At 37.8% G+C, this 21,690-nt stretch overlaps 1 protein-coding gene across 3 annotated transcripts in view; it reads right to left on the bottom strand.

Moving 5' to 3' along the window:
• Positions 1-326: 326 nt before the first annotated feature.
• The window catches only part of ctdp1 (CTD (carboxy-terminal domain, RNA polymerase II, polypeptide A) phosphatase, subunit 1), a 70,227-nt gene continuing 48,863 nt past the window's right edge, over positions 327-21,690 (bottom strand). For 2 of the 3 annotated variants that reach the window (XM_008421378.3, XM_081612985.1), the window contains exon 13: positions 327-3,611. In XM_008421378.3, the coding sequence (XP_008419600.1) occupies positions 3,428-3,611 (184 nt within the window). In that variant the 3' untranslated portion in view covers positions 327-3,427. The remainder of the gene's footprint in view (positions 3,612-21,690) is intronic. The other variant, XM_008421379.3, reaches the window with a different exon arrangement.

Here is a 21,690-nt window from a genome sequence, read left to right as displayed (position 1 = left end):
AAGCATATGTGCAAAGTCAAAATTTTTCTTTTCTTTTTAAAAGACATTTTAGTCCATAAGTGAAATAATCTGCCAAAAGGAGCTGGTGCTTTTTCATAAATATTAAAAGTATTGACTTAAAACAAGCTCCTATATCTGGCTGAATATTTACTTGTGTACTAAGACATTGGTACAAGAAACTCCACAAAAAAGTGCTTCATAAGATTTAGTGTTTTTACAGTGTAAGCTTGAAAACTAAATTCCTTGGTGGTGCTCAGAATAAAGTGGATTCTGATCCTGAGAATACATTGAAGTTTATGCACGTGTTTAAAACAAAGGCAAATACATTCCTTCAGAAATATCTTTATTTAATAAAAGTATCTCTTTCAAGTAGGAAATAGACTTTACAAGTATCTCACATATCTGCTTGATGTGGTGAAAACCTATTGATAAAAACCACAAGCAGAGCACAGAAACACGGTGAAAAGGGAAATAAAAGGAGAACGTGTGGGTGTTAGCAGGGGAGGAAAAAAAAAGAATCTGATGGCAAAACAGTCACTGAACACAAATCACGCTGAGACATCAGCCTTCAGACAATAATTACAGTGATTTAGCTCCGCAGCTCAAACAGAAAAGATGCCGAGTTCAAGACGAGAATTAAAAGGAACAGAGGAGGAATAGCAGAGCTGTAGGTTTCAGTTTGAGCAGACGGAACCAGAGGTAAACATTAGCCACCGTTAGCACTTTGCGTCAGCCATGAAATCCGCAGCAGCAAAGCTGGGTGACGCCACTAAAGGTGAAGTAGTGCTGGTGAAATCCTCTGCTCGGTTCTGGGAGCTCACGTTTAAAGCTTCCCGTGAGAATAGCAGGAGCAAAACTGAAAAAATTGATTTGATATGCAAAAATCTGTTTTCTGAAGAAATATCGCAACGATGCAAATTCAAGTATTCCACCAAGAGCTCTGAGGTTAGTTTTTTTCCCCCTCTCGCCGAGAGGACACGGCGCAGACTTGGGATCTAAAAGCCCACGTTCTGCGGGGTGTGGATGTTTCAGGTGAACTATTCCAGCTCTCTGTTAATCGTCTTCCGACGGCTTCTCTTTTCATCAAGAAAATTCAGAGCAAATCCACATTTTGTACATGTTTTTTATCCCCGAGAAATGCTGTGCTAATCCCGAGCATAGCGGCTAGCTAGTTAGCGTAGCACGAAAACGGTAAACAGGGCCAGACTTGCTCTGGTGAACATTAGTGGAAGAAATCCCTTAAAGCAGCAACTCTATCATTTAGAATCACGTCATTTTACATGCAGAAAGAGGATCCACAGAGAGCACTCTGAAATAGGGACACATGGTTTATCGGCACCTGTATCGGCTGATGTTAATCTTTTTTTAACATATTAGTATTGACCCAATCAATAAAACTGGGCAGATATTAACAACCGATATACATTTCCATATTCCATCCTAAAATCTCGGCAAAATGAAATCTGATTTCACTTGAAATAATAATAGTAATAAAACATTGAAAAAAAATATAATCTGCAAAACATCAAAATATTAAAAAAAATGCTATAAAAATAAATATTTTTGATTTTGTGTCTAGAAATCGGAAATTTTAATCCAATGCAAAGTTATGTTTGTGTTGGGCATGGTACAGTTTTTTTGGTAATCAAAGCAGTAGAGAAACATAATATTGGCAAATATTGGTTATCGACCAAAACGGCAATATCTGACATCAATATCTTAGATTTCATATCGTTGCATCCCTACTCTGGCAAAAAAAAAAAGTCCAAGTTAATTTCACAGATAGTTCATTTGTTAAAACAAGTTAAACAGTTGGTGAAAGGCCTGCTTCGATTGGTCATCATTCGCTACAAGTCAGTTGGAATGAAATTTGGCAATTTTACTTCAAATTGACATTTTCTTTTTATGCCCCTCTAGTTTTATTCCTAGACAAGAAAGCAACATACATAGAATAGTGAAATATAAAATATTAAGCTGCTCTGAAATCTGAAGGGTACAGAACAGGCAAGAGTTTGACTTTTAGATGAAAACTGCTCATTTAAAACACAAAAATGAAAGAAATTTTGCCTAAACACTCACCAGTCAGGCAGATTGAAATCAGCCAATATTCCTTTTGATCAGCTCTGATTGATCTGTGGGACAAATTCTGAAAATCTTTTTTCCCCTGCAGTCATCAAAACTTAAAATTCCCACCAGTTTTGATTTATAAAAGCATCAACAAACATCCATTTTTCTGAAATGTTTTCATCAATTTGATGTGGCACATTTTTATCTTCTGTGTGGTGCAGTTCTTGGCAAAAAAGAAAAAAAGAAGAATCAGTCAAAATGGAGATCAGTATTGTCCAGAAATTGTGCAGTTGTAGCTAAAAACAAAGAAATTACTTGTGAAAAATGTCTGCACCTTGCTTTGACTCATCATAGTTCCCCGATCAGTTCCAGATAATAAGAGAAATTGGTGAGTTGGTTTGTACAAAAAAACAAACAAAAAATTTTTTTGGTTCAAGTTGCACTAATCTAAAGAATGGTTCAGGAATGTGTAAACTGCAGCACAGGCAAAACAAAGTTCAACAACTAAAACGACCAACTTTCTTGTTAGTTCATATCAGATAGCGGTTTTAGACAATCTTATAATCCCTTTATTTTCAGTTGGACTCAAAATGTCTGCCCCTATAAAATTTGTTTCCTGTGTTCTGATTCCCACCAACAGGAAGTCATCATTGGCAGAGTCGGATCCGCTTCCTGTTACTGGGATGTTATCTTTTATTCATTAACAAAAGATCTTCTACTAGCACACAAAATGTTTACAAAATGTACAAACAACAACAACAACAAAAAAAAACTAATGGATGAAACACATTCAAATGTCTGGATGAACTAGTTGACCCTAAAAACCTGCTGAGACCAAAAATGTAATTATAACAATAATAATAATAATAAAAAAATCTTAAAAAGTGGAAGATTAAAATTTTTTTAGCTGCACAACTTGGCAAACCTATTTCAAAACTCTTTGGCAAGAACCATCAGCAAAATACACACTTATGTTGTTTTTTTATTTATCTTTTCAACAATATAAAAATCCAAATGGAAAAACAACACAAAAAGTATCAAATTTCTTCAGTCCTAGAGCTTACCTCACAATAAAATGTTAACGTCAAAGGATTTATGCCACAAAAAGGCGATTTATATTTATATCTATTTATATTCATATATATATATTTTTATATATATATATATAGCAGTGCTACAAAAGTCCAAGCCTTCATTTCCGCAGAAAGGCGCTGGTTCTGTACAGGACATTCAGGTTTTTATTACAACACATTCATCGCTCCCCACGCCGTAACCACGGCGACTCCGGGGGAAAAAGCGATGTGTGGGTACCGTGGGTGACGTTGGTATGGGCTGGCTTTCAGTCGTTTTTTTTCCCTCATCACATAAAGTCGTTTAGCTCCGCCTCCAGGGCGGCAGCCATCTCGTCCGCCTCCGAGCTGCTGCCCTCCTCTTCCTCATTGGAGTCCTTAGATGACTCGTCGGCGGAGTCCCGCCTTTTCTGCTTGCTCTCCATGTCCGCATCCTCCTCATCGTCTCCGGCGTCATGCTTCCGTTTTTGACCCCTGGACAAAAAAACAAAAAAAAAACAGAACTTGAAGAGTTAAATCAGAAGAGTCTTAAGGTTTTAAGGCTTGCTGATTGGACAGCAAACTGCAGTCAAGCAGGTTTTCTGTTTTTAGCTCCACCCATCTTCCTTTGTCCTCGTTTCCCCAAGAAGTGGACGTATAAGTCGAGTCTATTCAAGCATTTTCAATATATATATTTTTGATTAAGGTTTTATTGGCTCTAGTGGCCTTTATTTGATAGTTTTGAATGAGAGAAAGGGAAGACATACAGCAAGGGTCGCCAGGCCGGGTATCGAACCTGCGACAGCCGCGTCAAGGACTAAGGCCTCCAATGTGGGTTGTGCTTAACCCCTGCGCCACCACAGCACACCTATTTTCAAGGTACGTTTTCAAACTTTTCCATTGTCATACTTTGGAGATTAAAAACAAGCTTCAATTCAGTTTTATTTAATTTATTGCTGTTATTTCAAATAAAAAACTGTTTTCCAAATTCCCTCTTCACTTATCTCCTGTACTCATCAATAATCCACAAGACAAAATAAGTCAAATGACAACTTCTGTTTTCATTAAACATAACTGGAGATAAAAAACTTTTGATAAAGTGTAAGTTGGCTAAACAGAGAATGAATCATGAGGTTAGCTTCATGTCGAGTTGGCAGCCAGAGAGACACCTACACTGTAATGATTGGAGACAAATATTTAACATTTGATGTCCATAAAAGATTTTAACTCCTGAGATTTGAACTTTTACATATTTTTCAGATATCATCAACTCCATGGTTGAGCAGAAATAGGCTAATAATTTGATAAAGTTAACATACAATTGGGAAGAGTTGCTCTTATGCTAACTACACTGATAAAACCAACAAAAATGATTTTATGCCACTGAGAAACATTTAAAAGAAGCCATGTAGGATGATTTCCTCTAAGAACTCCAACCAATTTCTACAGCAGTGAGATTTGAGTTGTAGCTACAATCTCTGGGCATTCAGATACTGAAGGTCTGAAATAAAACTTCCACAAGCTTTAGAAACCCTGAAAACAAAACCATGTCTTCAAAATGCTTTTGTGAGCATGGATTCGACAATGTAGCAAAGCTGTCCAAAATATGTACATTATTTAAAAACGTACATACGGCGAACATATTGTACAACAAAAACATGCAATGCCAGCTGTGTTGCTGCAAACCAGCCACTTATGGATAATGATGAAGCTGGAAGAGAGGAGGAAACAAAACCAAAAAAAAAGGAAAACACATTTGTAGGTGGCTGGAGAATCCTTTGATGTGTTCTGTGAGCCAACATGCCATCTCTCGCTCCACTCCAGCTTTCTCCGTGACATCCTCTGCCGAGCGGCTTGTTAGCGTCATGCTAATGAGGGTCTTCGTGGTTATTGTGGAGGTCTGACACAGAGCCCACCCCCCCATCCCCTCTCTCTCTCATTAGGCCTCGCTAACTTCCAGCGGCGGGTGCTAGGCTCCGGCTCTCCGTTCGTTAAAGGTCAGATGTCGACTAATATGAGCGAAAAGGGCAGGTGACGTGCCAGTTACAGGTTACTGTGGGAGGAAAAGCTCAGCAGAAGAGCTACGCTGATCTTTCAAGCTAAAGAGTTTTAGCTTGAAGGATCAGCAGAAATGAAAACTTGGCCTCAGAGTTTTCATTTCTGAGGCCGAGTGGCTGCTGTGAGTCACGTTTCTAGTTTCGCTGCGACTTCCAAACAAATTTTTTTTTTTGTGCTACCTGAGCCGGTTGGAGAGGCTGCTTGAGTGTGCATGCACATAACTCCATTCTTCTTCTTCTGTTTGCAAATATTAATAGTGGAGACAGCGGGGGTCTAGGGGTTAGTCCCCCTCCTGCTGCTTTTTGCTTTGGATCATTACATCCAATTTCTGTCCTCTGCTATTAATCCGACCCCCCACCGATACACACACACCCACACACACTCCAGACGCTTCCCCCATGTTCATTCATGTCAACTGCTAACCAAGTTTCAGATGTAATCTACTTTTATGTGATTTCTGCTCTCTGTTTCAGCTGTTAAACTACATTGTAATAAAGGTGGAATATTGCTGTTTACAAAATTATTCAAATTTTAGGCATTTTACAAATATGAGACTCCCAGAGTGAGCTGCAAGTGATGGGCTAATATCACAATTTGCAGCATTAAACGTTTTTTTTGTTGCCAGGTGAAAATAAATAATGTTGAGAGAAATCAATCTTAAGTTGGTTTTTTTTATACAAAGCTTTACACAAAACATTTAGTAAGGGAGTTAATAAATCCATCTGTTCTGGTGAGACTTTTTTTTTTTTTAAATTAATGGTGATATTTTAGCAACAGGTTCCTGCTCCTGACATACACTAACGATTCAGTAGCAGTAATTACACTTTATGACTTATAAATTGTCACTACAAAACACTCACATTTTACAGTTATTAAGCTAACTTAAAAAAAAGAAGCTCCAAGCCATAGTTATTTTTTCACATGGTTACCTTTAAACCAGAATGTAAGTTGCATATTAACCAAACTAATATTCTAAAGCAGTTGGAACTAATTAAAGGCATCACTCTCTGGTCACCTAGCATTCAACAGAAAACACTTGGCAAAATGTTGGGAGTCAACATGAAGCGAAAGCATACTGGATGCTGCTACTTCTTTTCTTGCTTGACTGAATTCTGCAACCATTTCAGCTTCTATGCATCTCAAATCTGGAACAAACTTCCAGAAAACGGCAAATCAGTTTTTAGTCTCGAGTTCCGTTAGAAAAACGTACTAAAGAGAAATCTTGTCTTAAACTGTTTGTAACATATATGCCACAAAAAACGTTGACACTCAGTCTTCAGATGGAAATACCAGAGTCTGGTATTAAATCAAAAGTTTTGAGACAGTGAGATGAACCAGAAAGGCTCTGTCAGCCTGAGAGACGTAATGACAAGAGTTGTGGAAGGAGGTGCGCTTGGTGATGGAAAGGTAGCTCATTATTAGGCGTTAGATCTTGAAAAGTTAGCAAGAGTTCAGACGGCTTCATCTTTGGATGTGACCTCCTAAATTTCCTCATTACTGGATCCGTTAGCCGCCGACCAGTGGAGTGAAAGGCCGACAACTTCTTAAAACTCTTGTCGGCAATTAACTGAAGAAATCTGAGTACTTGGTGTATGTGTGTTTCTAATAACCTCTGTAGAAATGAAGGAGTTTTGTGATTCGTACCACTTAATTTAATCTGCCATTCAAAGCAATTTTAAACGGTGTTTGAGCTACATTCTGACTGAATAACCCTATTTTGATGATCTATGCATCAAAAATATGTTTCTGAATATGAGAAATCCAATTCTCTATTCAAAAAAATCAAAATGACTTAATATTATGATACAATGGTGATTACACTTAGTCGATATATAGGGTTGTGTTAAATTTGATTTCGTTTTTTTAAAATGTAACAATTTTGAGTATATTCTGAACAATACCCTAAAAATCAATCGGCAAATGCAAAAGGGGAAAAGACAATGTAAAAAAAAACAAAAAAACCAATCCATACAAACATAAAATCACAAGATAGGAATGTAGCAAAAAGATAATTTGCCCAAGTAATCAAATGTAGAAACTACAAAATTTAAAAAGGAAAGGAAAAATGCCCATTTACGCCCATGTAACGGCCGCCATCTTGAAAACAGGTGGCCATATTGGAATTCAACAAACATTTAATTTTTCCAGTCAGAATACACTCAATTTAACATGAATTTACACATTTATGTTCATTAAGGTTCTACTACTAAAACCATTTCCTTGGATTTGATGTGGCAGCCATCTTGAAACTTGCATCCATCTTGGATTTTTGACCAGATAATGTACTTTTCTTAAAAGGTACGTCGTATAAATCATGCAGGCCCAATTTGTTGTTTGCATCACCACGTGAAAATGTCTTTTTCTCCTCAAAAGTCAATAATCATTAGACATAATTACAAATTCTTTGCCAGAAAAAATGGGAGTAACACAGGATAGTAAATTGTTTTTTTAAAGTCTGTTATTTGTTAACATTTTCCCCTTTTGCCTAAATGTACTTCTACGGAAGTTAGAATCTCACCAAAATTTGTGGGGGCAAAATTAAGCCATAAACAATTACATTTAAGAAATTTCACACATCTTTACGAAAGGAATTCAATTAATGTGGAGGTTGATGTAAATATGAAAAAAAGAAGAGTTCTGATCTTAATGCCATAATTTGGATCATAATTTGAAAGTGTGCAAAGAAATCTTCCAACATAAAAGACATTTTTTACAAACCTGACCTATGAATGGAACAAAAAAAGTTGTGCATTCTCTTCAGATATGTCAGACTTTACAGCTAGGAGGGTCAACAAGTAACTCGGTGCAGTGTGTTGCTCCTCAGACAGATGTTGAAGTCATTACTCGGCAATATCATCATGTGTACATATTGTGGGAGTCTGATTGCATTAGGGGTGTCAGGAGAACGTACTACAGAATGTCTGCTGGTAAACAAACAGCCTGCAGCTTCATAAGCCTCAGCACATCATTAGAGCTGCATTAGGGAGCCACAATGACTGTTATAGGACAGGAAAAAAAGCATCTACTCCAAACTCAGACAGCAGGAATGTCGCCTAGGGGGAGCGTTGAGAGGGGCATGGACTGGGAACGACTTCATAGACGGGGTACAAAAACTAATCCTCCTCATATCTGGGTCCAAGACAACCAAGGCATCCGTTTGTAAAACTCCCTTCAAATGGTTTTCACAGCTCTGATCTATGGAAGTAGAACCGATGAGGGGTTGGCCCTGCCTGGCCAACCCAACAAGAGCGGTCAGTTTGTTCATATCATACCATACAGAGATGAACTGCCATTAATAACTTTTTGTTTTATTATAACCAAATGGTTAATTTCAATCTGTAGACCCATTGTCAAGTTGATCAGGGTTTCCCCCAGTGTATTACAAGCCTGGAGGGCTACCAGGCTTTACTTGTGCCCCACCAGGCAAAGCTTTGCCTATTTATTTAAGTATGTTTAAAATGTTTGCATTTTTAAGACTTTATAGTTGCTGTTCAGGTATTCATCTTCCAATAACACATAAATATCAAGTGATATTTTATAATTTTCTGTCAACTTTAAAGATTTTTTAACTAAAAATACAACGGACCGCTGGATGAATGACTGCCCTAGCACTCAATCACCAGGCTTAGCAAGTTTTCTGGGGAAAACCTTGTATATGATGCTTAATAATAATAATAATAATAATAATAATAACAATAATAAGAAAAAGTGGCCTCAGATTAATGCAAAAAAAAAAAAAAAAAACTTCATGAAGGCGAGGAGGGGAATAATTAAAAATGGTTTGTAATTTCTACTCTGCAATGGTTTAATAATTTCCAGTTTAAGATGATAAGTTTAACAGCGTTAGCATAGTGCAAGTTATATAACAGAGTTATATACAGTTGAGTTAGCATTGTTTTTCCATGCTCAACAGATCCATGCGTTTTGTTCGGTTAAATAAAAATCCTAGACACACCCCTGAGCGGTGGAAGAGGCAAACAGATAAAAAAACCCAAAAAAAACGAAGGACAGGAGACTGATGGCAAAAGCAGGATAAAGTAATTAACTTTAATATTCATGCAACATCTGTGACTGAAAGCAATCCTGACAAGTTTCTTTAAGCAAAGAGTTCGATAAGACTCCCAACAAACTTCAACAAAGACAGGGAGAACTAAAGATCAAGATACCATCTTTCCTTGAACTCCAATCGCTTTGCTTTTTTCTTTTACTCAAACGGGCCGTTTGCGGGAGCTACAAAGGCTTCTTTAGCCTTCATTTAGTTACCATGACGCACACAACACAACAGACCTTCAACATTAACAAGTCCCCGAAGGAGTCTAACGAGGGCAGGAGGGATAGAAGTCAGTCGTTTTGCTTTCCCTTCCTCCATTAATCCCCATATCATCTACTGCATCCATGTTAACAACAGAGGCACTTACAGTTTCCCCTCCTGCCTCACATGCTGAGAACTGATAGGCTGGAGGTAGACCCCTGTTTTCAGTTCGGAGGCAATGTGTCAGCTTTGTTTGGGTTTAATTGAAGAACAATGGCGCATGAAGGCAGTGGTGCGATGAAAAGAGAAATCCACTGGAAGAATAATGGCCCAACAAGCACTCAGAGAGTGACTGAGTCATCTCTGAAACCACAAGCTTCTAAGCAACCCACTTGTGAAATATACATGGTGACAAGGATCGAGGGCAGGGAGCTCACGGTAGAGGAGTTCAGTATGCTTGGAGGCAGTTGTCAATCAACAAAACAGAAATCTTAGTTCTCCTCTTTCTCAAGGGGTGTCAGGAAGGTTCATACAACAGGATGGCAGATCTGCCTTTCAGTGCATGTTGTAGCTGTTTTTTTCTGGCATTGGTAGAACTGTATGAAAGAGGTGGCTTGATGTTTTGATTTATCTAGAAGAATCTGCTTTTAGAAGTCAAATTACTTTTTTATACTAAGATTATTGGCTGTCAGGAAAGTCTGACATCTCTAACTGTTTTAACTCTTAAAAGCCAGCTCCAAGTAAATTCATCCATTCATTACCTGTGAAATTTGTTTTCTACTCATATACAAATCATTTCCAACTCATGTAGCTACCGATTGTTTGTAATTCTCAGAAAAAAAAGAATCTTTTTTATGAAGTATGAAGACAAGTCGTCAAAATGTTCAAACAGGCAAAACACATTATTGAAATGGGAAGTGTGAATAGCATTTAAGCTTCTCTTAGAGGTTGCAATTTAATATGTTGCGCGGTTTTAGCAGGAAATGAAGCATGGCACACCGGAAATGTCCCAAAGTGGGCTATGAATTATGCACAGTTGGTATGAAACGTTCCCAAGAAATGTATGAAATGTCGACAAAAGGAGGAGGAATTAAGCAACGGTTGGTTTGAAATATCCACAAAGAGCATAAGAATTAACACAAGGTCAGTACAAACAATCTTAAAGTGGGGAACAAATTGGGTATAAATTGAGAAATGTTCGGTACACACATGTCCTCAAGGGGTTTACAAATTGACGTAAAGTTGGTATGAAGAGTCCTGAAGGAGAGATTGCATTAAGTCGTCGTAGATACAGAAAGTAGTGCAGTTTGAATTGAGGCATGGTTGGTATAGAAAGTCCCTGGAAGGGTTGACCTGCGATGTGGACAGCAGTAAAGGTCTCTATGGAGGTAGAAATTGAGGAATGGTTGGTACGAGAAGACCCTGAGGGAGTACAAATTCATTTTAGTTAGTATGAAATATTCCCTAAGGCAGTATGGATTGTCCCACAGTCTGTATGAAATGTTCCCAAGGTGAGTTATATTTGGTCAGCACAACAAGTGTAAATTTAGGTTCCTTTAAGACAGGGTGTGCTACATGTCAGCACTGACATTGGGATGTAAGTTTTGACAAATATTTAAGTGAGATGTTTTTTTTTTCCATCTTTTGTTTTCATGAGATTCTGACAGTGGTAACTTATAGTCACAATAATTTGTACCCAGTTTTCATTCTGAATTTGGGTTTCTTCCCAACAGCAAACCAGAGATGAAGACAATAACCACAAACTGCTTTTTCGCTCTGTGAGAACATATCTGAGGTTTAAATTAACTTTTATCACTTGGAGTTACACACAAAATAGGTTTATAACTACCCCCCCCCCTCTCCTTCTTCAAACCATCCTGGTTTGTGTTGTCATCCCTCTGGTGTTGCTCGAAGCAACAACACCATCTGTCTGGACACAAACGAGGAATTTTTTCAGGCAAGGATGACTTACTTCAACAGAGTACAACAAATGTAATTTGCCAAGCAGACAGACTTTTTCAAATTTGGCTAAGCAAATTCGAAGAAAAAAACCCAAACCAAAACAAAACAAAAAAAAAACCCATCAAATTGTGTACATGTTTTACAACATTAATCAGAAAAGCCACTGGGTTTTTATTTTTGTCAAACTTGTGGTACTTCTTTTTATTTCAGCTGCATGGCGTGGCTCAAAAACAAGCAACAGGGGAGTCTATCTCATGCAACTTTAATCACCACAGCTATTTTTCTATGTAGGCTTCACGCTTCTAGACTTTTATTGAAGGTAATCAGTGGAACCTCACTACCTTTGGCCTTCTGTTTCTTGGTACAGAGTGTGCTTTCAAACAACCCTTTCAAGCACTCTTAATACACGACTCCCTTGACTTGCGTTTCTCTGCACTTTGTGACCTTGATAAATTAATACTGAAAATGAAAAGTGGAGAATTTATAGTTTTGTGCTCACGGTAAAAACCTGTTGAAATATTATTAATGATCATGTACTTTCTTAAAATTGTACAGCTCCCTGTGGGTTGGTGGTTAGATTTTGCTTCAGGTAAAAAGGAGTTTAAGTATGTTTATGCCTCGTTTACAAGAGATGGTAAAGAGGGAGATATCTGGGCCCATGGAGGCACTGCTCTATTCTATCATGATAGGGAAAAGGGCTAAAAATCCCCATTGGCAAGGGAAGTACTTGGGATCCTTCAGAAACAAGATCTATGATAATAGGGTCTAAGTATCTTACCAATAATCCAGAGTGAAATCTAGTTAAGTTACTAGGCTTTGTGTTGGAAAGTGATTGGTCATGAAAAGTGCATATTGATAAATTGGTGAACCAAATGGGTAGAGGTTTGGCTGTGATAAAAGAGATGCTTGAAAGTTTTGACAGAAAACAGTTTAAATTTAATTAAATCTCTTGCTTTGTCTCGGATTATTGTTCGTTGGCACAAAAACTACAAACAGTTTAAAATTTAAATTAAAGCAGCTCGGTTTGCACTTGGCTGTGTTTTCAATGTCAAACAACTTTAATATAATGAAATGATTGTTCTTTTGTAGAATGTTTTTCATAAATAAAATCCTTTGTTTTGATCTTTGGCCTTTGCATTTTGATATCTTTAAGGCCTTTTTGGGCCTCCAAATAAAAGAAAAGAATTAAGTTGTATGTTGCTGTAGACACGGATGACTGCATCGCTCATGAACCAGTTATCACAAAAACCATATCTCAGACAGACTGAAATATAGATCCACTTTCTGACGACATTAAACAAAACCGCCGGCATCCTCCCTCAGAAAAACGTCTCTAGACCCGACCAAAGGAAGTCTGACTGTAATGTCCAACTGTAACAAGTTTGACGGAGGTATGACTCCAGGAGTCAACTGTGCAATTCACTGACACTTATTTCACTGTCATTTATATCTCCCCAGTCACCGATGTCTGCATCACATCATCTTTCTCTCTGGCACAGCTACAGGCAGTGGAATCAGATTTAAGCCCTCAGGCATCTTTTCAGAAGTATTACTCCCCCCCCCTCTCAGCCTGCACTGCTGCTGCTAAAGCTTTTGACAAGGCTGCAAAGATCTTTTCACAGGAGCCTGAGATGGATTATCCTGCCCCTCGTTGGGCGGCGGATAGGGGCAAGCAGCTAAACATATCTGGGAATGAAATAGAAGCTTTGGGTTCAACGCTGTTCTTAATACATTTGTTTTTCTAGCAGCGACTGTGTTTCACTTCAGTATGTTTAAAAGCGTTTGACTGTATAAGAAGTAAACATTCAGACTTATTATTATGCTTACATATCTGACTTTTCTCAAAAGTCCGAGTTCTTCCACTAGATTTGACTTTATGAAAAGTAGAATGTGTTTTAAAGGAGCAGTGTTGCCTAAAATCATTTTGTGATATTTGGATTACGTTATAAAGTTATTCCCTCATCAAAACCATACCTGGAGTGTTGCTTTGATTCTTTCATGCATGTTTGAGAGCCACAATGTGGCTGAGTGTGTGGTCAAATTCAGCTGAATGTGGCAACCATTCAGCTGAATAAAACACCTGGTTGGACATAGCTCCGCCTTCAAGGACGAAGCTCCTCGTCTAAGCTGCAGTTTCCGAGCTTCTGTCTCACAGAGCAGCTTTCCCCTGCGACTCTCCCACTCAGCTCCTTCGGACTAGCCAGCAGTAATTAGCAAACCCCTGGTGGAACTGCATATCTGCTGAACTCATTAGCTCATTCAATGAAAAACTGGTAGAAAAGTTGATAAAGGGTTACTAGAAGAGCAATGTTGTGATGACTTCCTGAAGATGACTTCATCTCCACCTTTGAAATGTTACTGTTAATTTAGTAAGTACATTTTTTTAAGTGGTACTTGATACACATACAGAATTGTTATAACAAATGAAGTTAATAGTTACTTGATTGTGCTATAAATTGGCACCATGTGCCAGAAGAACACTCAATACTGCCCCTTTAAGGCGAATCATGATAGTTTTCTGGACGAGATCAAGACAAAAACACAGCATATCATGAGTGCATATTCAATATAGGAGCTTAGTTTTTTTCTTTTAAATATAGCCTGAGTTTACAAACAAACCTTCAGAACCCTTTGCAGGTTTCAGTTCAAGCTGAAGATGACAACAACTAGGCTACAAAAACTCTAGACTTCTTCAAAAGGCGTCAGAACTGCGCCGATCTGTTGGGTGTTTTGATCGTTCTGTAAAAAAGTTGTTTATTTTCCGCCCCCCAAGTCGTGCATAAGCTTTTCTTTAACTTCCTTGTAGAATGTCATCAAAAGGTTACATTAGTATTCTAAGAAGAGCATCGTGACTCAATTTGAGAGAATTGTTTACTTGATCCATGTTCTGTTTTGGGGAGAACATATGACCTGGGACACAAATATCACATGCTGCTTTTATTTTTTTCTTTAATTATGTAAAGCACCTTGAAATGCCTTGCTGCTGAAATGTGCTATACAAATAAAATTTGATTGATTGATTGGTTGATTGAAATGTGGAAACAACCAAGGGAAAACCTCGAGTTTGTGCAAAATATGAAAACCCCCCAATAATTAAAAAAAAGTATTTTAGACAAAACTACAAACTGCAAGAATTTGGTTGCAGGTTTCAGTCAGCATTAGACAAACAGTTGTATTATTAGGAATAATATATTTAGAGTTACAATCTAAACGTGAAGTTGATCTAAATGAGATTAAAAAGGAAATGAGGCAGAATCACCTGAATGATCTCAGCCACAAGAACCAAACATTACCAAACAAAACATTTTTCTCCAAACAGACAAACTAATAATTTAATCTATACAAGCAGAATAAATGAAAAACAAAAGTATCTATCTATTTTTGACAGATTCTGTTGCATAATTTGTTTACAAAAATATAGTAGATGAAAAAATAATGGAGGCTTCCTATGAAGCTCTGGTCCATGAAATAGTTAAAATGAGATGAAAACATTTTTATTTTCAACACAGAGCTTCAATGAAAACTGTAGCACGAAAACAGAGATGTAAGACGTTATAGAGGTTTACATCTTCCTGAGCATTCTGCACTCACCTGTTGTTTACAGAGATGAGATGCTTAGATGAAATTATTTTAATGCCATAATGAGTAGAGTTAATAACTCCACAGCTGTAAAAAAATATTCTTTTTATCCATAAGATTTAAAATCAAACTTGCTGCAAAAAGATGCAGTTTGATCACTTGCTCTGTTTTTTAATTGTTTACATACAAAAAAAGTTTTTGGATAGGCATGCAAGTGTTACTAGAGCAGTTCTCGATGTTATAAAAAATATTCTGTGTATAGCAATTTTTTTTACCATTAGCATGTTAACATATTGCACATTAGGATTGTTACAACTCTGACAGATGAGTTTACGCACAGCAAAGCTTGACTTTCTGCTGAAAGTCTTTATTTTATGAAAAGAGACAAAATTACGTTACCAACAGTAATTTATAATGAAATCCTATAAACTCCAGGTACATCAGTCAACTCTGTCTTCTGTGTGTCCTTAGTGAAACCATCTTTAACTTTAACATCATAACTGAAGTGAACAAAATCCACAGCAGTCCTCTCCACAAAGTTATCAAACTGTGCAGCAAAGCCAGTGATTTGTCCTGGATCCACTCGCTGGTATCGACAACAAATGAGCCAGCAGAGAGAAAGGACTTCAGGCAGCGTCTGAGCCCACATAGATAAACTCAACACTACAAGTTTCTCCCCTCTGGCTGCTACTGATCATCAGCATTCAGGATGATTGAAGCTTTGTTTGCACCTCCATTAGCCTTCCTAACACCAGAGTAAATTACTGATGGCTCAGTCATAAATTTGTATTTTAATTTACCAGTTTTATCTCAGGATATTCATAATAGTTTTAACCTTCAGGGCCGACTTTCCTTTGCTACTTTTTGCACCAGTTTCAATCTCGTCTACTTGTTTGAATCTTTCCGATATAAAATGAGGCTCTTAATTTTAAGATTTTTTTCCCTCTCAGCACCTGCTTTCACATTTTTACCGTCTTCCCTACATGGCTTGTGGCAAACTGCAAGCAGAGCTTATTTTTAGGGCTGCACCGATGATAGTTTTCTGGCCGATTACTGATCTTTAAAAATACGATTTTCGCCAGTGCAGATTTTTTTTTGTCTGAAAAGTCGCAACAGTCGGGTGACTATCGTTAACCGGGCATGTGCAGTTGATGAAAAAGGGCACAGTGGCTGATTTTCAAACCTTTGCTGAGGTTTATAAGAACGGTTTCTCATGTAAGTATTGGCCATCACCGATCTCCCAAAATTAAGGAAATCGGGGCCGATTTATCAGTGCATCCCTACTTCTTATGGCTTTCTTTCAACAATAGCTTCCTACGCCAGCCAGATTATGTGGATGCACCGATCCGCATTTTTCACTTCTGATGCCGATATCTGAGGATTAATATAGACTGATACCGATCTGATACAGAAAAACAGCTAAACTGACTGAAAATATTCCTTCTTTTTTTAAACAGACATAAATGTACTGAATTACATATTCATCTGATAACTCTGCACCAGTACAGCACACTTGAATACAACAACAGCTTCTCCAGGTTGGTCAAACATGTAAAAACAACTTTAATTTGTTAAGTCAGTTCAGTTAGGAGTAAAACAGCCAATGTAAAATAAATAAGAATCTAAAACTGTCCACCTGTACTGTAAATTCAATGAATAATTGATTTATGAATGTGTGGGTTATGATAAACAAAGGATATCGCAACATAAGCCGCTACCTCAGAAACAGATCTTTGCTGAGTAGTGAAACCATTCTATAGCAAAAGCACACACACACCAAAAAATACTTCCTGCCCCATCAGCACCAATAAAGAAACTGGGTCAGATTATATTCTCCTTTTTCCCCCCTCCGCCTTCCTCTCCTCATATATGTGAAAAGCCTGAGTCAGCACTCGTATTCCTCGCGGTCTGCCGCCTCCTCTCACCCAGATGAACATGAGGATCACGGCGCCGTTTCTCATTGCCGCTGCGCTAACAGCACACACACTGACGAGTTAGTCGGGCTCCAGAGGGGTGGGACTCTTTAAATCTGCATCAGAATAGTAATCCTAATGTGGAAAATGCAAACATAAATCTGAAACATAACGTTAAACATGTAAAAGAGGCAAGATTTTAGGATTGGAGCATCCACCGCCATAACAGACGTTGTCGTCTACCGTTTCTGGAATCAGGAAAATAAATCTCAAGCAGGCCTGTCGCGATAAACGATAAATCAATTAATCGCACGATAAATAAAACCTATCAACGTCATTTTAATTATCGGTTTTATCGTCTCTTCCTGTCTTTTTTTCTTTCTATTGATGACACTGAATGAAAAAAGGCTCAGCTCCGGTGCTCTCCACTGACCCTCCCTTCCTCATTTCCTTAGTGTAATGTCCAGCTCACACTACACAAGTTGTCGGCCGATTTTCTAAACCTGAGAGACACATTAGCTGACAGAAATCCTACGTATAACGGTTCGATCGGGTTCGATCGTGCCGTGTGGTGTCCAGCCACATGGGCACAAAATAATGGCTACAAGTCCAGTTAACTAATTTTAAAATCAGGCATTAATCAATGCTTTGCAATGCATGTGGCTATAGAGTCAGCGTAAAGTCCTGACTGAATGAAAATCATTATAACCTATTTATGTTACATTAACGAAGAACAGCTGAAAAGTTGCCGGGTTTATCAATTGCGGTAGCAATTTGGCTCCAACTCATCTCCTCATCATTTCTATATTCTTTGCACGAAATGTTGAATAAACATTAATGTTGTTTCCACAAATCATCTCTGATGTTTGGGATTTTCCTGTGTTATTTCCCCTCAGAAAGCACGGAGGAGAATCCGTGCTTTCTGATTGGCTACCTGTCACATTCAGCGTCAACGCTCCCAGTCGGGGAATACCCCTGATTTAGATCGGAGCGGCCACGATGATCTACCGTAACACACCACACACTGCAGGATGATCGGTTACGAAACCACAAGCGACAATCTTAGATCAGCCAACAATCTAAGATTATCTTAAGGGGAAAATAGGGGCAAAAGAATCGTGTAGTGTGAACTATTGCATTAGGTAGTGGGATGTGCTCATCTTCTCTATTTAAATCTAGTGATTACTGAAGGCCAATATAGCATTCAGACTTCATAATCTGCTCTCTTTTGGTTGAATGCAGTATTTATTTCCACTTTGGCTTTATGTTGTCTAGTTTTTATTCAAGTACGCTTTTTGTTAATGGAGACCGAGAATCATTTTTGTTTTTGGTTGTTTTGTTTATCAGTCCCAGTGTTATGTGTTCTTTTGAAAATAAAGTGTATCTATCTATGGCAGGAAATCGCGTGCATTTATTAGTCATTTCCATTAAATCAGTGTCAAAAGGTATTGAAACAATATTATAGTTTATCGCAATAATTTTTTAGACAATTAATCGTCCAGCAAAATTTGTTATCGTGACAGGCCTAATGTCAAGGATGACGGGGGTTTGCTCAGTAGGTTATTGAGATGTAGTTTGTGGGAAATTACTCGATCCCTCGAGACATCCGTCTTTCTCCTCCTGCAAATCCCGATTAAACGGAAGCGAAATGTCAATGTTTAATCAACATCTCAGCAGAAGGCGCCGCTGGAGCACATCGCGTTTGTGAGTCTCAGTGGGAACGTTTGGAGAACACAAGCAGCGCTTTCTATCCGTCCCAAACCACGTCTGTTGCTTTTTTTCTGATGGTTCATCATCAAAACAATAACATTTTTACCTGAATTCAATTACAGACCAGGATAGCGGTTGTATCCTGCCCCCTCAATATTAATACATTTATACACCATCATTCATTCTGTCATCATAATTAAATTCAAGACAGCAGAGGCATTTTAGGCGGGCTTAGAGGGGCAAGTAAAATGTTAAAAAGTTATAAAAAGAGGGGGATATGTCACTTGTAGGGTTTCTGTAAGTTGCACCAACTCAAACCTAAGACTTTTTAAGTCCAATACGAATGGAATTGAAGAACTGTAACATGACAGAATTATACCCAGAAAATTTTAATGGGTTGACAACAGCAATGAGCCAATGGTGAGAACAAACATTGGAAATGGAGCAAGTTTTATCTGATAAAAGTTCATCATATTTGTTAATACCAAAGGGAGAATATGTAATGTTTTCTGTTGGATAAAATAAATAAATAAATAAATAAAAAAGTAAACTGCCTGCAGCCCATATTTGCTTCTATGATTTATGTTTATGGCATTTAAATTTTCAATGTAAATTTTCACACATATGAGTTTGCATTACAGTGCATGGGCTGATAGATGTTTTCTAAATGAAAAAGGAGAACGTTTTTAAAAACACTAACATACTGGTGCATTATGCAGTCAAACCTAATCAAAATGTATGATGTTTCACCTTTCATTTCATATAGCAAATGCATTAGAGCACTACCTTTAGAATCGACCTTTTCCTGGAGATATGAGGCATACATTTAGAGAAAAAATTCTGCCTGAAAAATAGCTTTTAAGAGGTCATACAGTCTGTCTGGCTGTCTTCTTAGAAGTAAGCAATTCGGCTGAGGAAAAGTCAGCCTCTAAGAATGCAGAAAGGAGACCATCACATTATTAGCTTTTCTTGCTTACTGCTCTTAAATATAAAAGGGAATTTTGGAGTAGTAGAGTGGCTTAAAAAAAAGTATTGATGCCCCTTGGAGAACGATGTACAATTGAAACCTAAAGTTTACACACACTGAACAATTTTTCCTCCCTGTCTGAAGTTAAATTAGATCAAACTTTTCATTACAAATGACCAGATTACAAATCTGGTCATTACAGACATTACAAATGACAAATCTGGTCATTTGTAATCTGGTGAATGACCAGATTCACTTTGTAATCTGGTCATTCACTTTGTAATGACCAGATTTGGTCATTACAAAACATGTTTGTATTTCACAGAATACAAAATATAGGTCACTCTTTTCAGATTTATAGGCCTGCATCTATTTCCTTGCGCTTCACAATTATTGACGCACCGATCAGAAAATTTGGGCCGATATCTGATATTAATATTGCCGTTATTGGCAGATAGCCGATATTATATACCTTATCGACACCTTGAAAAAAAAAAAAAACAGTTAGTATCGGCTCAGTTTACAGTTTTATCTATCACACTATGGACATTGAATTTTATTGCAATGTTGTGAGGTAACATTGTGATAATAGAAATTAAGATTAGAAAAAACTATGAATTACTTCTTTTTTAGATAACTATGGCAATGAATGCATGGTACATCATTCATAGCATCACAAACACTGTTCTTGAAGAAATATTACCATTTGAAATAGGCTTCTTCAAGACACCACTTACTTAAAGAAGGGAGATTTATATCACTACAGTGCCCACAGTAATTCTGATAATATTGTAATTTTTTTTATTTCATGTAATTCATTGGAGTTTATAAAAAACAATAAAACGAGATTCTTAGTGGAGATTTCCCATAAATGATAAACGATACAATAAATGCTTATGTGTATATCAGACCAATACAACCTTAAAAATGACTATACTGATGTTAGTCCTTATTTACAATAATGCAATTCCAATAAAATGCATTGAGGTTTGTAGTTTTAACATTGAAGTTTTGCACTTTTTGCTACAGATCTGTAATGCGTCAGGCAAACAGAGACACTAAATCTCTCAGCTGCCCTCATGGGAACTGCAGCAAACTCCTTCACCTTTCTAACAGTGGCAGGAAAATAAAGCATTGTTCACTCAAACAAAGAGTGCTTGGATTCGTTTGTACCTGACAGATCATATTACCAGGGTCTCATCAAACGGAAGGGACTCCGACTGCGCGCAAAAGCAAAAAAAATAGTCCGCTTTGTGGAGCTGTGAAAAGAGCGAGACGGTTTGACGGAGACAGGCTGACTTCCGTAAGGCCGTTTATTCTTTTGCTACACACGTGTTGCAGAGGTTTAATTAATCTGCAGCCGCGGACAGCGCCGAGACCTGCGCATCTTCATCGGAGGAAAAGAGCGGGGTGAGTACAACAACAAAGCTGGGTCTATCATCTCAGAGGAAACGTTCAATAAGAACCGACAGTAATCTGAGCCTCGCGCTGGAGAAATACAGCGCCATTACTGCAGTCTTTGGGGTATCGGCAGATCCTTGAAAACAATTATCCTCAGTGGGACCCCTGGGGCTCAGACTTTCTAATTGGAAAGCACTTTGAGCCAAACTTTCTATAAACGCAAGCAGATAACAGCCTTATCTTTCCTGTAACTTTCCCAATCTCCTTCTTCATTAGGAAATCGGGACTGAGCTGTTGAAACAGCAGCCAGTCGGACCTAAAGGAGATGACTTCACTCCCCCTCTGGTTTCACAGCAGCACCTGAACGTTTACTCATGCTAACGGGGTGGATGTGCTGTAACAGTCAGCAGTTCTGCTAGATTAAAGAGTGAACTGCTGACTTAAAGTAAACAATAAAAACAGGACTGTTCTACCTGCAGCCGGTCTTAGTTTTATGGGCTGTTAAACGGTAATTTGGGCAACTAAGAAAAAAAAGAAGAATTTGAAATGTATTTATTTTAACTGTGAAGATTAAATACTTTAATTGAAGTAAAATTCATTTCTTGAACCTTTTTCTTTATTTTCTTAGTAAGATTTTGGTTAAAAAGTGATCCAAAATGATTGTGGATTCAAAAACACAAAAAGGGCTTAGCACGGTTGAGTTATTAGAAAGTCTGAGGAAAAGAGCGGGAC

The sequence above is a fragment of the Poecilia reticulata genome, chromosome 11 (assembly GCF_904066995.2).
Source record: "Poecilia reticulata chromosome 11, P_reticulata-male-v2, whole genome shotgun sequence".
Classification (NCBI taxonomy): domain Eukaryota; kingdom Metazoa; phylum Chordata; class Actinopteri; order Cyprinodontiformes; family Poeciliidae; genus Poecilia; species Poecilia reticulata.
This window is presented reverse-complemented; position numbering and strand designations above follow the sequence as displayed.